Source organism: Conger conger, chromosome 2 (genome assembly GCF_963514075.1).
Source record: "Conger conger chromosome 2, fConCon1.1, whole genome shotgun sequence".
Taxonomy (NCBI): Eukaryota; Metazoa; Chordata; class Actinopteri; order Anguilliformes; family Congridae; genus Conger; species Conger conger.
This window is the reverse complement of record NC_083761.1, coordinates 57,088,395-57,107,184: the sequence shown is the minus strand read 5'-3', so window position 1 is coordinate 57,107,184 and position 18,790 is coordinate 57,088,395. Positions and strand designations below refer to the sequence as shown.

The 18,790-nt window shown below is 47.7% G+C and overlaps 1 protein-coding gene across 1 annotated transcript in view; it reads right to left on the bottom strand.

Annotated features, from left to right (window-relative positions):
* Positions 1-18,790, bottom strand: part of sdk1b (sidekick cell adhesion molecule 1b) — a 354,443-nt gene that overhangs the window by 171,627 nt on the left and 164,026 nt on the right. Inside the window, exons 3-5 of the mRNA XM_061230637.1 lie at positions 6,298-6,457; positions 1,293-1,399; positions 7-154 (exon numbers count right to left, since the gene is read on the bottom strand). Coding sequence (XP_061086621.1) covers positions 7-154; positions 1,293-1,399; positions 6,298-6,341 — 299 coding nt within the window. The 5' untranslated portion in view covers positions 6,342-6,457. The remainder of the gene's footprint in view (positions 1-6; positions 155-1,292; positions 1,400-6,297; positions 6,458-18,790) is intronic.

The window sequence follows — 18,790 nt, the reverse complement described above, 5'->3', positions numbered from 1 at the left end:
ACTCACACTCTGTAGCTGGGGATGATCTTGTAGCCGTCTCTGAACCACGTGACCTGGGGCCGGGGGAAGCTGCTGACGGCGGGCGGGTTGATGACGGCCGCCTTGCCCTGCGACACGGTCTTCCTCTGCTCCTGGTCCGCGAAGCTGCCCATGTCTGAGGGAGAACCACGAGTCAGAAACAAACACCGGCGGCCATGTTTCATTCAGCAACGTTGTGTGCTTTATGGGGTTGGGGAGGCAGAAAATAAATTAAACAAGGAAAGGGATGGATGCAAACTGTCAGGGAGGAGAAAACCGTTTATCGAGAGTGATTTTATTTGTATTTTTTTAACTTCGTAGTTTAACACTGCCGTTTACTTTCAGCCTTTAATGTCGAAAAAAGTTCTGAGTCTTGCTTGGAGCCTTATGGCAGGACGGTGCATTGTGTGAGTGCATCTTCGACGCTTTTGAAACGGTACAGAGCTCGGGGATAAAAGCACAGTGGTCACTTCGGATTCGGTAGCTGTACCTGCTCTCAGAAATGAAACGTCTGGACCGACAAAAGACATCCCCAGTGTGGTGAATAGCACAGCAACATTCAAGGGCAATGTGTCTGTGGATGTCTCCTGGGTTTCTGTGGGGAAAAGGATGTGTGCGGGCGTCCGTACGTTTGTCTTGAGTGTGTGTGTGTGTGTGTGTGTGTGTGTGTGTGTAAGTGTATGCCTGGTGTGACTGTGTACAGTGTGTGTGTGTGTGTGACTGTGTGCAGTGTGTGTGTGTGCGTGACTGTGTACAGTGTACAGTCTGTGTGTGTGTGACTGTGTACAGTGTGTGTGTGTGTGTGTGTGTGTGACTGTGTACAGTGTGTGTGTGTGTGTGTGTGTGTGTGTGACTGTGTACAGTGTGTGTGTGTGTGTGTGTGTGTGTGTGTGTGACTGTGTACAGTGTGTGTGTGTGTAAGTGTATGCCTGGTGTGACTGTGTACAGTGTGTGTGTGTGTGTGTGTGTGACTGTGCGCAGTGTGTGTGTGTGTGTGACTGTGTACAGTGTACAGTGTGTGTGTGTGTGTGTGTGTGTGTGTGACTGTGTACAGTGTGTGTGTGTGTGTGTGTGTGTGTGTGACTGTGTACAGTGTGTGTGTGTGTGTGTGACTGTGTACAGTGTGTGTGTGTGTGTGACTGTGTACAGTGTGTGTGTGTGTGTGACTGTGTACAGTGTGTGTGTGTGTACGTGGGTGTGTGCAGCTGCCGTTCCCTGCAGAATAACACAGCGTTCGCAGGCCGCCGCACACCATCACCCAGCTTCACACTTACACGCCACGTGTACTTCTGTCTTCCTCTGCATCAGCGCGCCCCTCCTGTTCCTCACCACGCACTGGTAAAAGCCCGCGTTGGAGCGCTGCAGAGACGGCACGCTGTACCTGGGGGGGGGAGAGGAGCGTGAGTGACATCACACCAGCACAGCGACACCCCCCCTGAGCAGACCCTTCCGCCCCATCTTCCTGGATCCCCACGCTCTCCGGAGCCAGTCCCCCGGCCTCAACAGGTCCGCCGCATCTGTGAAATGTCACTCAATTCACACTGTAAACAACACACGGTACGCCGCGCCAACGCCACACTTATCTTCTCCCTGCCCGCCAGGCGAAGGCTCCTGCTTCTTCATACATCCCCCGGGAAAACATTTCTCGGCATGTTTTCGTTTTAATTATTCTTTTCGGGCATGGCTGCCGACCGGTGGTGCTCAAACACAAACAGTTTAACCCTCCGACGGGCGCAGGGATCCGAGGAGCGGGCGACGAAACGGCCAGGGCTGGCCTCTGTCGTCGCTCGGCGCGTTTGAGTGAACAAACGATTAAAATGCGGTTAGCTCCGGCACGCCGTCCTGCGATTTGGCCGAAGCCTGGAATCCATCTTCCGCAGACATCCGAGGAGCAGATGCGTAGCATTTTAACGGGGTTGCCATTTCCAAAAAACACAGGGGCTGGGTCTGCCAGCCCATAATAATCGTCCTCCACCAAAAGTTCATCTATTTACGTCTTCATTGAAATGCCAAAGAGCCCGTTTATCCATCATGCTTCAATATGAAAGGAAAGCCCTCTTTGGAAAGTCAAAATCCCATTAATATGCATTTGTTGGGGAACATACGATACTGGGCAAACGATGAAAGATAATCAAAAAAGCAATACCAATTAGAGAGAAAGAATGCAACATGTACAAAATGCTCATTCCATTATACAGCTGGTCTCCCAGACCACGCTTAGCCTACTGAAAGTGGACGCGTATCGATTTCTCGGCTCTCACAAAATGCATATTTATCGTGCTATGCTAATTGTTGGCGTGTAATTCTTTTCAAACGGGGTAGACCATTAGGTGGAATCCCGCTGATGTAAAAATAAATAATGCCCTCGCCGTGCCGTATTTAATTTAAAGGAAACGGCCGGCGGCGACGCCCTGTGAGTTCTCCAGAAGATTCCCGGGAAGGAGAGCAGAAGGACAATGGCTCCGTTTGCATTAGTTATTTTCCATTAACTGGGCCGTGGAAACACGAGGCTCTTGCCTTTGTGGGCTCTGTGCGGCCCTTCGCTGTTACACTGTCCAGTACAGCTCCGCAGGAGTCCGTAGATCATAGCTAAACGCACAGGGAGCACAACAGCGCTCGTTACAGTACCGTATGTAAATAAACTGAGGAGGAGAACTCGTATGTACCCTGGCAGTCAGTCAGCATTCCCTCCACGGTTTCTCTGCTCGTTCCAGGAACTGCAGTAACACGGTCAAAGTCAAGGCTGACTTCCAAATGCATTATTGCTTTGGTGACATCCGTCATATTAACAACAATCTGATTTGGTTATGGTTCTAAAATTATGTTTCTTTCAGGGAGTCTCATAGACTCATAACAAAAATTATTGCATAAAGATATTATGGATATTCTACCAAATATAAGTGAATGCTTATCTATAGTGTATACAGTACATCACAGATAAGGCTGGGTGTTTGTCATGGAAAATATTGGCTAGAATCACAGCGCAGTCACGGAATAGTTGTTAAAAAATCACGGAACAGTGAAAAAAGCAAAAGAAAAATGTTTATTCATTAAATTAAATCTTGATCTCGTGTGCAGCAGTGGGGAAACTACTAAAATAACATGTGCAACTATAGCAACAGTGGCAAGAGCTTCAGGTTTCAAAAAATCAACAGGCAGTATGAACAGCCTACAAGTAAAATAAATGCTGGTGCGCTTAATTGTTGAATTCAGTCCACCATGAAAAGAAAGACCATGCGGTTTTGCCTTTTAATGTCATTGAACGCAGAAAGGCATGGTGACCATCAACATCGTTGACAGTGGTGATCCAACAACTGACAAAGACAGGAATCTTTCACTCAGTGCATTCCTGAATCTGCAAATGCCTACATTGTCACACTTTGTCCCAGAATTTGGCCATATTGATACAATGCATAGGCTATAACTGCAGAACTAACACAGTAGGCCACGGTAAGGTTATCATCCAAAGGTAAAAGGTACGAGTTATCATCCAAAACATTTGAAAAATCAGAAAAAGCACCATAAACAAAGCAAATCACAGAAATGGCCAAAAATGAGAAAAGTCACAGCAAAAATCACAAAATCTGCGACACCCATGACTTCCTTCACAAATACCCAGCCAACTATGGACGAATATAAAATAAAAATTTATAAATAAAAATGTATGCTATGATTTGGAAAGAACAAAGAAAGCACACAATGTGAAGAATGTTCTAGTTTAAATGGCACATGGATCTTTTCAAAGATTAAATACAGTAATTTAACTATCATTTTCCAATGATTATATCTGACCTTGAAATTCTGCCATTTCCATGAGCCACTTACTGAAGGGTACTTTCACAATGATGAAAGCAAAAGGGCTCTTCTTTAACAGAATGCTTTTGTTAACTCTGACACACTCTCTCACGCTGACATAAGAATACTTATCTTCCACACAGCAGAGCAAGGAAAGTCTAGTGCAGGGGCTACATAACCGCGAGGCTACAGCTTAAATCCTGAGGAGCTGGGCGGGGGGGCACCACTCTTATGCAGAGTGAGGTGCAGTGGCTTCAGAAAGTTTCCAACCACTTTTCTCATTCATCGTTTTGCTGTTGCTTGCAAAGTCAAATAAAAGCATATTTAAATGGGTTTTTTTCGATTCCTACATGAAAAACCTACAATGATATACTTATAAAAAATAAAAAAACTTCGAAATATGTATTATGTATATGTATAACTACCTGAAGTACATTTACCCCCATGCTAGTCTAAATTTGGCCAGGTGCATTCTGTTCTTTAAGGAATGCTAATGAGGTCACTCAATGTTGATTTTGATCTGTGTCGGCCTGTTCAACTGCATAACAGTGTGATGTAACTGAATGGGAGGCCTCACCACTGAAACAACACAGCAGATCAGTCGGACTGTAATGAAGACCAGGGAACTGCCTCAGCACTATGAACTTTGACATGAAGTCGTGAGGAGGCAGAGGTGGATGTAAAATGGATGAGGATGACAAAGCTTTGGAGCGCCGTTATATCGGTCGTAACGAAATAGAAAAAATATGATATGGTAGAATCCAGATACTACCAAAAATAGAACCCGGACAAGAAATCAGCTGTCAGAGAGGTGACCTAGAGGCCAGCTGCAACGCTGACAGATTTGCAGAGCTCATTGGCTTAGATTGGAGAAACTGTCCGGAGATCAACCGTCTCTGTACTCTTTGGAAGGGTGTTATGGCGGTGAAAGGGGCATTATGTGACAAAATGTAACAAAATTCAAGGGGATGACCTATCTAAAGCTGATGTACCTCACATGCAAGAACATATATTGTGCAGCTGTCATGAGACCACAAGGCCAACATTCATTCATTCATTCATTATCCTAACCCGCTTATCCTGAACAGGGTCGCAGGGGGGCTGGAGCCTATCCCAGCATACATTGGGCGAAAGGCAGGAATACACCCTGGACAGGTCGCCAGTCCATCACAGGGCACACACACCATTCACTCACACACTCATACCTATGGGCAATTTAGACTCTCCAATCAGCCTAACCTGCATGTCTTTGGACTGTGGGAGGAAACCGGAGTACCCAGAGGAAACCCACGCAGACACGGGGAGAACATGCAAACTCTGCACAGAGAGGCCCCGGCCGACCGGGATTAGAACCCAGGACCTCCTTGCTGTGAGGCGGCAGTGCTACTCACTGCACCATCCGTGCCGCCCAAGGCCAACATAATTAACTCAAAATTACAGCACAGGCGACTGCCCTACCCTCTCCGCAGAATCCACCCGTTTAGCCGGAATGTTTGGGAATGGTCGGAGCCCTGAGGTAAAAATGCCGGGTTTTCCTTTTTAGCGTTCTGCGTGACGGTGGAGAACGCTCAGTCCTTGCTTTGTTAATCTATCGCCGGCCACAAGATTGACATCCAAACGGGGCAGATTAGACTCGAGAGCTGGGGTGACACCAATCGCAGCAGCTTGCCAGCTGCCAACATGATCACCATTGTTGATGGGTTACCGTGTTAAATAGTTTCTAATCACACAATAGACCGGGAAAACAACCCTTTTTAGACCAAACAGTTGTTGTCAGCGACAACTGTTGCAAACCAGTGACATATGCAAAATTATACCAGCCGGTTTAAAGCTTTTTTTATGTCTGTAGATAAAGGGATATTAATTATGTGCATAAAGAACAGGGACAGGAGAGATGAGACAAACAGGTCTGTCTGTAAGCAAGAGGGGACAATGGTGATGTGAAATAATCCTTTTTATCATATACTTTTACAGTTGAAGCTGAAGACCAGACTAAAAGCTCTGGGGTTGTTTTTCTCTGTGAAGTGGGACCCCAGAGCTTTCTTCCACCATCTTTGTCTCTGTGCACTACAAAGGCCTTTGAAACGACAGCTGACTTCATTCTTTATTCTGACTGACACGACTGAGGTCCAAATTATGAAGGGCAGCTAAAACATATCTGAAAGCAGCGTAAAAAAAAAAAAAAAAAACCCACTGTTGCGCCTGGAAACTTCTCATTCCTTCATTTGCAATTTGCATACATAATGCAGCATGCTAATCTGATTTGCTGCATAATAATAACACTAAAATCCCTCTCCGGGTGAAAACCGCAGACTGACTGGTCATAACGAAGCAGAACTTTTGTGGGCACTTTAAGGAACTTTAAGGAAACAATGAGTTCAATTTCCATGGAATTACCTATGTTTGCACTGAGCTGCAGAAATAAGATGGTGTGAGGAGAGCGTGTAGAGAACAGGACTATGGGTGATGGGGGCAGACATTTACTTGTACTCAGGAGAGAAGGAAGTGATGTCAGAGTTGTTGAGCATCCACTTGAACTCCAGGGGCCAGCTTCCTTCGGCTAGGCAGGTCAGCACCAGACGGTTCCCCTCCAGGTGGGTCTGCGGAGGGCCCGGTTCGGTCTTGAAATACGGAGGCACGTCATCTGGAAGACAAGAGCGATCACCGTTTCTGTTAATCTGGGTCGCCAGCCCTGAGCAGCTCGACTGTGGATACTGCCCACCCGTCTATCTGCCAACGGACCTTCAAATTTAGCAATTCAGGCCAGCAATTCAACAAGGAAGTAGGAAAGGCTGAATGCATAGCTCCGGCATTAATCTCCGGATATGTTCCCGTGTCTCGCAGATGGAACGTCAGGGATACTCGGAGCAGCGGGTCAGGTGGCATGTGGTGGGTCGGTTCCTTTGTGAAAGTAGAAGGTCTTTGCGAGGCATTACGGAAATGAAGGTATCTGCAGAACCTGGTGGTGGGCATTCTGGGCTATTAGGGCTCATTGTTGGAAGATAATGTGCGGCTATGAGGGATGTGGTACCGGCTCCTCTCACAGAAGCCAGAGGCCCCACTCTGAGGTGTATTACCCAGAGAGAATTTCAGCCCCGACCCGATGACTAAGGCCACTTTCACACCACATGCTCTCCGCCAGCCAGTCCTCACTTCCATATGGAATTATACTAACAAAGGACGGGAACGGCGAATGGAATCGGACAAAGAAAATCACGCTCTCGGCACAAAGGCACGCCATTATCTCGACACAAACTGAGTTACTACCGGTAATTCAATACTCTCCGTGCACTTTTGAGGACAAAACTGAAAATGAACTCCTTACTGGACTGGATTACAGACATTCATTTTCATTACATTACATATAGTACAGTACACTATATATAAAGACACACACACAAACCATTCAGAGTGACATTATTCAGTCCATTGAACAATTTTCACATCTGGTTGCTTTCAATCTTTCATACATGGTAATTGTATTTAGGAACAAACATTTGTTCCCAACAGAACCGTACAGAGCTGTTTTTGTATACATCTGCAAACAAAACAAGAGAAAAGGTGTAACAGCCTTAAAATGGACTTTAAAATGGTGATATTGCATGTTCACTACACAGGTTTTCACCCAGTAGAGCCATACTGAACTGTACTCCATACATTTGTGAACAAAAACAAGAGGAAAAACTGTGCAGTATACAGCCTTAAAATGGAATTAAAAATGGTGATATGTTGACAGCGTAAGTTTTCACCCTGTGTGCTGTGTGAGCTCGAAATGAAAGCCAATTTGCTCACTTGTGACCTGATTATAAAGCAGAGAGGATGAGAGTAGAGATGCAGAGTCACTGCAGTTTTGTTTGAGCGTTTGGCTGTTAAATAGGATCAATTAAAAACACAGAATAAATAAGAGGTTCAGATGACTACGATTACACCACTTGTTGAAGGGGAAATTTTCGCTTCCCAGCATTAATAGCACAACAAACGCGCTGCCTCACTGACAAGTGATCATCATGTCACCATTTTAATCATATGTTAAGAGTTTTTTTAGTTTGAAAGCGTCTGATCATAGACCAGTTATTTTACATCACATAGCCTATATCCTTATTGGCTCACACTTAACAATGGCTTGCTACAGTTTGCAAGCTGTCAAAATCTGAATGTTATTTATAATATGTGCAGTGCAGTAGGAGATGCAATTTAGAGCTAACGTCCACAGTAAAACCATTTCCAGATGGCCAAAATGAATTCTCTTTATTTGCTGGCATTGAGCCACATATGCATGTATGCACTTATGTATGTCTGACCATTTTATCACACAGACCTGCACACCAGCTTGTTAATTCAAATATTTAATCAGCCATGTGGCAGCAACTAAATGCATAAAAACTTGGTCAAGAGGTTCAGCTGTTTTTCAGACCAAATGTTAGAATGGGGAAGACATGTGATCTAAGTGATTTTGACCGTGGAATGATTGTTGGTGCCAGGTTTGAGTATCTCAGAAACTGTTAATCTCCTGGGATTTTTACGCACAACAGTGTAAACTAGAGTTTGCAGAGAATGGTGCCAAAAACAAAAAACATCAAGTAAGAAGCGGTTCTGAGGGCAAAAATGCCTTGTTAATGAGAGAGGTCAGAGGAGAAGGGCCAGACTGGTCAAAGCTGACAGGAAGGTGACAGTAAAGCAAATAATCACGCATTACAACAGAGGTATGCTGAAGAGCATTTCTGAACACACAATGCATCAAATCTGTAAGTGGATAGGCTACAGCAGCAGAAGACTTAAGTCAAAAAATTACGTCTAATAAATACCTCACAAAGTGCTCACTGAGTGTATACGTGTGCGTTGCTTTGAGAAGGGAAAGAGTAGCGGTGCGTAAAAGGCTAGCTGAAGACTTTTTGTGTATGAGAGACTGCGCTCAGCCACCAGACAGCTCCTCTATCTGCGTCAGTCTCGTCATTAACCGGGGCCAGCCTAATGCCGCTAAAGAGAGAGCGTGTGGAAGAGAGATTAGTCGAACTCCAAGAACCTGCCAATGGACACTAAGAGCAGCGCTCGGAACAAATTAACTCCAGTCACCTATTTATGAACCAAAGAGCAGCGGGGCAAGCACGGCAGATGGGAATATCGCAGGGACGCTGAACGGGAAGCCCCACTGCAGCTCGGGTACTGCACCTATCTGTCCTATCCTACAGCGACCTGCACGTATCTGTCCTATCCTACAGCGACCTGCACGTATCTGTCCTATGCTACAGCGACCTGCACGTATCTGTCCTATCCTACAGCGACCTGCACGTATCTGTCCTATCCTACAGCGACCTGCACGTATCTGTCCTATCCTACAGCGACCTGCACGTATCTGTCCTATCCTACAGCGACCTGCACCTATCTGTCCTATCCTACAGCGACCTGCACGTATCTGTCCTATCCTACAGCGACCTGCACCTATCTGTCCTATCCTACAGCGACCTGCACCTATCTGTCCTATCCTACAGCGACCTGCACGTATCTGTCCTATCCTACAGCGACCTGCACCTATCTGTCCTATCCTACAGCGACCTGCACCTATCTGTCCTATCCTACAGCGACCTGCACGTATCTGTCCTATCCTACAGCGACCTGCACGTATTTGTTCCATCCTACAGCGACCTGCACGTATCTGTCCTATCCTACAGCGACCTGCACGTATCTGTTCTATCCTACAGCGACCTTTGTGTGCCCAGCTGGCTAGCATGCTTCCACTTTTAAAAAAAGGAAGAAAAACTGAGTAATTAAACATTGTTAAAAGCAGCAAGACGCCGTATTACTTCATGCTATGACAAAGAGGCAGGGACCCTTCACTTATAAGGCCTACATTTTGCGCGGTTGTAATTTGTGTTCCCAGGGAGGGGGGGGGGGGAGTGACGGCCCCCCGCTCGGTCTGCCAGCGCAGCTTGTTCCGGCGTGTTCTTCACAGGTGCCTGGTGGGCGGAGCAGAGGGTCGCGACCAGTCCCAGCGATGCTAAGACGCACCTGTCTCCTGTCTGAGAGCTCTCTCCCCACGGAGGCCTTCTGGCGTCTGTGTAGGCGTCGTTCTTTTGTTCTTTCTTTTTGGGTTTATACTGAACAACAGCGCTCCGCCACTCTCCGTTCACCTACCCCGCCGACGGTACTCCCGTACCCCGCAGACATCTCGTCCTTTCTGGAAATTTCCGCTAGAAAAAAACGGATTCAAATTCGTTTTCTAAACGCGTCTGCCCGTGTCATGGCCGTTGAATAATGAAAAGCATAATGCTGTAATGTTATCCTCGTACAAAAACGCCTGAAGCACTATTTGATGAATTCTTTGTAATATTTATTCAATTTGAAATGTATCCTTCGGTTGAATTATCCTTGTCTGGTTTCCAACTAAAAGCTAATGAAGACATTGTCCGCATTTTTTCTTTTTGTTGAAAATGTTATGCTTCCACAGGATACAGTCAATAAAAACCCTTCCCACCCCACTAAAGATCTCAGCTGGCACCATAGTCCCAGCTGTAGGATTATAAACAGGTCATCTCAAGGAATTACAGCGTGTCAAGCGACAATCTGTCAGAGCTGCCCTCAATACCCCGCTGCCACTGTAATGGCGACTTTTATTCGCCAGACCTTGGGTTCGCTTTTGCCGTGCTACACACATTTTGCGCTCGATAAAAGTGAGATATGGCGCCGGCATTGAGCGAAATCCCGCCCCTCTGCCGGCGGTCAGGGAAGAGTGGAGCGAGGGGTTAACGGCTTTCATCTGAGAGGATCCCTGAAAGCCGTCCCGCCGCGCAGAAATAATAACGCGCCTCCTGAATCCCGGACGAATCAATCGCGCCGTAAACAGCGCTGCCCCTCGGCATACAAATGATCCGGATGCGCCGCGGTAAATTGACAGCGGAATTTATTAAGCCGTCATAATCAAAAGCATCCATCAGCCGGCGGGAGGGTCCGGCCGGCCGCGGAAGCTTCCGGAAATATGGAACGATCCGTTCGGAGGGGCACCTGTTTTTCTGGTTTTTTTTTTTACAGCCTTCGCCTCATCCCTACCTCCATTTCCCCGAGCGCCTAACCTTTTCAACCGCGTCTGCTAATCTCCCTGCTCCAAACCAGCCGGTGGATCCACCGGCGCTCCCCCAAATGTCTCCCCCCTCCCGCCCGGAACATTCCGGGCGGCGGTAATTGGTAATCCATTTGAAGTGGGAGCGCGGGGCCTTAGGAATCTTTATCTGTGACGCTCAGGATGATCTGCCCCGTAATTCACAGAGGCCCCCCACCCCCAACTCCCCCCGCTCCACTCCGCGCCCAGCCTCCGCCCCTCTCCTCCTGATTGATGGCCCTCCTCTCCAACCCGGGGAGACTTCCGTCATGTGAAATTTATTTCGTTTTGCCGGCAATTTGGAATATTTCAGTTAAGCGAGCCAAATGCCGGAAAACCAATCTAAAACTCCACTGTGCAGTCGCCCAATAAATTTAATCTGTTTGGCATGCCAGCTGTGTGTGGGAATATTTATGCATTTCTTTTTTGAAAAAAAAAAAAAAAAACTCAGGTTAGGGGAGCGCTTTATTGACAGATGAAGTGCGGCTGCAGGGCTGCTGATTGCTGGATATAGAGGACCTGGGACAACAAGCATTATAAGAGCCCCACAGCCATGCTAACACAGCCAAGCTAAGGCAGCCACGCTAAGGCAGCAATGCTAACACAGCCACGCGAACACAGCCATGCTAAGACAGCCACGCGAACACAGCCATGCTAAGGCAGCCACACTAAGGCAGCCATGCTAACACAGCCACGCGAACACAGCCATGCTAAGGCAGCCATGCGAACACAGCCATGCTAACACAGCCACACTAAGGCAGCCATGCTAACACAGCCACGCGAACACAGCCACGCTAAGGCAGCCACGCTAAGGCAGCAATGCTAACACAGCCACGCGAACACAGCCATGCTAAGGCAGCCATGCGAACACAGCCATGCTAACACAGCCACGCGAACACAGCCACGCTAACACAGCCACGCGAACACAGCCATGCGAACACAGCCACGCAAACACAGCCATGCGAACACAGCCACGCTAACGCAGCCACGCTAACACAGCCATGCTAACGCAGCCACGCTAACACAGCCGCGCTAACACAGCCACGAGTCGACTGCTGACGAAGTCCCATCCGAGGCGGGCTTCATAAATACACGCCGCGCGCGGGGGAGGACGAGGGAGCAGCTCTCAGTTTAATTGAACCCTAAAACCTTCACGTCTCGGTCCGAACGCGAGCGCGGGGAGCCGTTTGACCGTTGCATGCGGGCCGCACGATCAGAAATCATCCGCGGGCGGACAATGCGCTCAGACGCGCGTGACGCATGGGTCCGTACGGGCTAACGCAGAACCGCTCCCCAGCGCTCGGCTCGCGAGTCCTCTCAAGTACTATTTCTGCCCTTTTTATTGGGCAGATACTCTTACCTGGAATGATTTACGTGGCTAATATAACGTGGCGCGTTGAATATATAGCGCAAGAGCTAACGGGGAAAGCAGCAGGTACGGAACGAGCAGATGGAAAGTCAATTGACATGAAGCTGAAAATGCTAAAATAAGACCGAGCTAGAACGCTGAAATTATCCTTACATCACTCCGACAGCGGTATAGATGTGCAAAGCTAGATCACGTCGTGTTCTTTATGCAGAGCTACGGCCGGTGTCTATAAAAGGGAGGCAATCTCGGAGGTGTCGCCAAGTTCCCAACTCCACTACAGTGTTAAGAAAGGTCAGGTTTCATCGCAGTGGGCTGAAAGAGATGAGCTGTGTAGCAGATGGAGCAGTGGCTTAAAGTCTGAGGAGCATGCAGAATTACATTTTTACCATTTTTTAAATCATAATTTGTTACTTTATCTTATGCTTTTATCCAAAGCGACTTACATTTACAGGTACTTTTTTTTTACTGTTAGTGGTCATATTAAAACAGTTTTTCCTCCTTGAAACCCCAGGGTTGTAAAGACTGGCATCACGTGTACACCTTGTCTCCATATAAATGCTAAAATGATTTTTGTTATGATTGACGCCTTTATCCAAAGCAGTTTACAGTTGATTACACTAAGCAGGGGCGAATCCCCACAGGAGCTATGTGGGGTTAAGGGCCTGGCTCAAGTGTCTTTTCCTGCCTTGGTCAGAGCCACGTGAATACTTCACCTCTCCGTGGTGAAACGAACCCGGCACTCCTGCCCGATCCCCTTAGGTTCCCGGGAAGAAAAACACAGATTAGAGGGGATATGGAACGGCAAACTATGTGAGGAGATTATTACACCGAGGCATGATGAACACATTCACTCTTAATACAGGTGTTTACAAGCCACTAGTGTCAAATAGGAAAAAAAGGCCGAGCTTCAATATGTAGTGGCCAATTAATGGGCAGCCTGTAACCTAGAGGCTAAGCTACATGACTTAGAATGAAAAGGTTGGGGATTCAAGCCCCGGTTTAGCCACGATAAGAACCGCACATCTGTTGGGCCCTTGAGCAAGGCCCTTAACCCTGCATTGCTCCAGGGGGGATTGTCCCCTGCTTAGTCTAATCAACCGTAAGTCGTTTGTAAGCTAAATAACAAATGATTCATGTATATGGAGATGAACACATTCACTCTTTATAACGATCTTTACAACTCTCTGGTTTCAGGAAGGGAAAACATTTCATTTATTAAGCGGCTTTAGAAAAACTAGCAATAAAGCTTGTGTGTGTCACTTGGGAGTTAACCATCTTCCATTGTGATTTGCACTTCTAACATCTAACTGCATTCAGAGGAAAACTGCCAATTAGCTTTAGTATCCAAGCCTAAAAATCCTTAGTAAAACATGCCATTGGATACAACCACCAGCTATACTGGGAGGTCAGAAAATGTGAATTTCAGACACTGCAAAAACAAATCTGATATCTGTAATTATGACACACACTGCGTGCGCACCTCTGAAAGGCGTATGGTAATTAGAGTGAATTTTCATTTTGTTTTTGAAAGCGGTTTATTCCTTTTCTACCTCCCTATTTGATGCTGAAGACATGAAGCAGAGAGCTCATTAACTCAAGTCATGTTTGGAACAGCAAGTCCAATTGTTAAGCCATTATCTCCCAAAATCAAATTGACTTGAATAACGTTGCTCGTGTGTTCATTTCTGAGTGTCGCAGATCCAAAAAAAGATCAATGGCATGCAATTGATTCAGTTTTAATACGGTACATCAAATTATCATGGATTATTTTTAACTGCTCGACATGACATTCAATACATTTTATCTTATATGTGAGTAATTCATTTTAATTTATGGGAATGGATTCATTTCTTGTAGCTCTCCTTGTGAAAATACAATTATGTAATTAAAACATGCCTGGGAATCCATTGTGCACACATAGGACTCAGCAGACGGCTACTGAAATCGATCCAACACATGCTTCAAATACTAACAGGGAGATGTGTTACTGTGATGTGTTATACTTTATTTTTCATCAATCGACGTTTTTCGTTTCTACTGCGCAAGGATCATGCAATACAGTGATCCTTCTGCATCACTGGCCTCCTCTGAATTTAAATTGAGCGGTGTGTGTCATTGGGCTGTGGTGTTTGCAGGTGTGTGTCATTGCACTGTGGTGTTTGCAGGTGTGTGTGTAATTGCTCTGTGGTGTTTGGTGGTGTGTGTGTCATTGCTCTGTGGTGTTTGGTGGTGTGTGTGTCATTGCGCTGTGGTGTTTGCAGGTGTGTGTCATTGCACTGTGGTGTTTGCAGGTGTGTGTGTAATTGCTCTGTGGTGTTTGGTGGTGTGTGTGTCATTGCTCTGTGGTGTTTGGTGGTGTGTGTGTCATTGCGCTGTGGTGTTTGCAGGTGTGTGTGTCATTGCACTGTGGTGTTTGCAGGTGTGTGTCATTGCGCTGTGGTGTTTGCAGGTGTGTGTGTCATTGCGCTGTGGTGTTTGCAGGTGTGTGTGTCATTGCGCTGTGGTGTTTGCAGGTGTGTGTGTCATTGCACTGTGGTGTTTGCAGGTGTGTGTGTCATTGCTCTGTGGTGTTTGGTGGTGTGTGTGTCATTGCGCTGTGGTGTTTGGTGGTGTGTGTGTCATTGCGCTGTGCTGTTTGCAGGTGTGTGTGTCATTGCACTGCGGTGTTTGCAGGTGTGTGTGTCATTGCACTGTGGTGTTTGCAGGTGTGTGTGTCATTGCTCTGTGGTGTTTGGTGGTGTGTGTGTCATTGCACTGCGGTGTTTGCAGGTGTGTGTGTCATTGCACTGTGGTGTTTGCAGGTGTGTGTGTCATTGCTCTGTGGTGTTTGGTGGTGTGTGTGTCATTGCTCTGTGGTGTTTGGTGGTGTGTGTGTCATTGCGCTGTGGTGTTTGGTGGTGTGTGTGTCATTGCGCTGTGCTGTTTGCAGGTGTGTGTGTCATTGCACTGCGGTGTTTGCAGGTGTGTGTGTCATTGCGCTGTGGTGTTTGGTGGTGTGTCACTGCACTGTGGTGTTTGGTGGTGTGTCACTGCACTGTGGTGTTTGGTGGTGTGTCTCTGTGTTGAAGAGATGAGGAGCCTGAAGAGTGCAGGATGACAGCTCCCTGGCTGAGAGAAGACTGAGAAACACTGAGACTTGAGGCTTCACCCCCCCCCCCCCCCCCATATGATCAAAACACAGGCAGCTTCAAAGAAACATTGTTTGTTGTCAATGCGCTGCTTCAGAAGTCCCACAGCGTCAACAACATGACTGTAGCAGGCTTCACTGAGGTCTGTGTCAGTTCTGTAGGTGGGGACACACACACACATGCACGCACACACGCTAAGAACATTCCGCAATGCAATAACTCATAGGTTCAGTCCTCCATCTGTAAGCTTTGATCTGAGCAAGACCCAACATAGGGTGTGGGAAGAACACAAATCTGCCATTAAATTGGTTTAGCTGCTCCTCCGTACCTTCATAGTAACTGTACTGGGTATATTCCATGCAACCTAGCAATCATGTAGCAAGCAGCTGCAATGTCTGAGACATCTGAATAATGCATACCAGAGAATTTATCAACATTCAAAACTTCCCGCGCGGTTCGTTTTTTAATTCCACCACACGGAATTGAACGCAAATGAAGGAGTTCCAGAGAGGGGCGTCAGCTTCCGTGTAATTCCCACCTGATGGGAAAAAGAACGGCAGTCACGTGACGCGAGGCCAACCTCGCGCCGTCAGCAAAATCCACCGTCGTATAAAAAGTTCAACCGCAATACCCGGAAACAAGGATGGCCTCATGTAGTAATCCCACAGTCTATCTGTCTTCAGAATCAATGCATTTTAACCAGACCCCGTATGCATTATTCCTCTAATATGTGCACATACATTATGTCCTTCAGGTTCATTTGTTACCAGCAGGCGTCTCTGCCCTGACAGCTTAATTCGGGGCTTCCAGCCTTCCCAGTGCACCTCTGGAACGTCAAAGCCCCTCCTGACACCGGCAAATGTGGAAAATATTACCGGAGCGGGCGAGGCCGTGCCAAGCACTCACGCCGAGCCTTCGGCTAGCTTTTATTTTCTCACTTTGCATACACGCTGCGGTTCGGTTAGCCCTGGCGTAGCAACACAGTCAGAGGGCGAAAAACGCTTTCCTCAGTCGTGGTAACGGTGAAACGGTCCAAGGCCAGATGTGAATCCGTTGGAAGAGAAAAAAATAAAAAATAGCTAGAATCAAAACCTGAAATGGCTTTTTGAAACGCCCAGCTATGACTCATGTCATGTCATCGGTGAACCCTGTTCTGGAAATGCAAAGAAAAGCATGGAAAGTTCCTGGACTGATGACATCACCCCCGAGTAACAGAAGGCAGCACGGCCCAGCAGTGCCGCTGCTGTTTAACCACACGGGGAAGAGGAAAGAACATACAGCACACCTCCACGCTTCTGAGGCGCTGCCCAGCGGAAGATAACACTATTGGAGAAGGTGAGAGACTCGGCTCTCCTCTCACTTTCACTGAGACAAATATCTCCAGCATCACGCGTGGCACCATCGCAGCAAATGAAATGATAACTTCCGCAGGCCCTGCTGAAGAAGGGCAGCCGATTGAATGGGCCTGACACGGTCATTTGCCTCTGCCAGCCCCATTGAACCTAAGCACAGGCCCAGTGCCGTAATGAGGAGATGAATGTCTCCGCTCTTCCAAGCGGATGGCAGTCTCCACATGGAGAGGGGGTCTAGAGCAGGGAGAAGGGGTATCTAGAGCATGGAAAGGGGGGGGCTAGAGCAGGGAGAGGGAGTTTAGGGCAGGGAGAGGGGTGTCTAGAGCAGGGAGAAGGGGGTTGAAGCAGAGAGATGGGGTCTAGAGCAGGGAGAGGGGGGTCTAGAGCGGGTAGAGGGGGGTTTAGAGCAGGGAGAGGGGGGTCTAGAACGGGTAGAGGGGGGTTTAGAGCAGGGAGAGGGGGGTCTAGAACGGGTAGAGGGGGGTTTAGAGCAGGGAGAGGGGGGTCTAGAACGGGTAGAGGGGGGTTTAGAGCAGGGAGAGGGGGGTCTAGAGCGGGTAGAGGGGGGTCTAGAGCAGGGAGAGGGGGGTCTAGAGCGGGTAGAGGGGGGTTTAGAGCAGGGAGAGGGGTGTCTAGAGCAGGGAGAAGGGGGCTGAAGCAGAGAGATGGGGTTTAGAGCAGGGAGAGGGGGGTCTAGAGCGGGTAGAGGGGGGTCTAGAGCATCAACATAGGCACCACGCAGGAATTGAGCTCCTTGACCATTCTGCCTGATATTCTCACAGCTGAAATAAACACTCCTCCAGGGAGCGAGGAGGCAGGAGACACACCTCCCTGTCAGCGCTGTGGCTCCAGCCGCCGCCCTCCCTGACACCTGCTTCAGATGCGGAATAATAAGCAGCCAATCGGGCGGCTCCGGCCCTCCCTCCCCTCGCTCGCACGTGGCCTTTCGGGGGCGACCCCCGCTCCGCACGCCGTCCGAGGGAGGCCTCAGCGCGCTACGCCCACCGCCTCCCCTCCTAACTCATCTACATTCAGCCTATTTCACGGGTCACACCATTCCAGCCTTACTTTAAAAATGCTTAGACAGATCCGGGAAAGGAAATTCAATTTGTTTGGATTATTATCAGAGATGAAATGCTGAGATAGGAAAGGGCTGGGCTCAAAGTGAATGTAACAGGGTGCTTCTGGGCTGATAGCCTGCGCTGATGAAACCTCCCTCCCCGGCCCCCCTCTCTCAGTAACTAGTATCCCCACTGCTTTCTTTATTTTCTATTAGGCACCAATCTAACACAAACCTAATTCCGCCATGTTGTGAATTGCCGCGCTGAGCCGATGCGACCATTACACTCCACCCTCCTCATCGCACTGTGAGACACCTGCGGCTGCCTCTCCAAACAGCACTCAGTCATCTGCTGACTGCTGGGACACTGGGGTGTGTTATGCACCCACGGAAGGTACAGAGGGGTGTGTTATGTATCCACAGTAAGTACAGAGGGGTGTGTTATGTATCCACAGTAAGTACAGAGGGGTGTGTTATGTACCCACAGTAAGTACAGAGGGGTGTGTTATGTATCCACAATAAGTACAGAGGGGTGTGTTATGTATCCACAGTAAGTACAGAGGGGTGTGTTATGTACCCTCAGTAAGCACAGAGGGGTGGGTTATGTACCCGCAGTAAGTACAGAGGGGTATGTTATGTACCCGCAGTAAGTACAGAGGGGTGTGTTATGTACCCACAGTAAGTACAGAGGGGTGTGTTATGTATCCACAGTGAGTACAGAGGGGTGTGTTATGTACCCACAGTAAGTACAGAGGGGTGTATTATGTACCCACAGTAAGTACAGAGGGGTGTATTATGTACCCACAGTAAGTAGAGAGGTGTGTGTTATGTACCTACAGTAAGAACCACAGTAAGCACAGAGGAGTGTGTTATGTACCTTGGGTGATTTATCTGTGCCAGCAAGGACAATTCAATTAAATTCCATTTTATTTGTATTGTGCTTTTTACAACACAAGATTGCCACAAAGCAGCTTT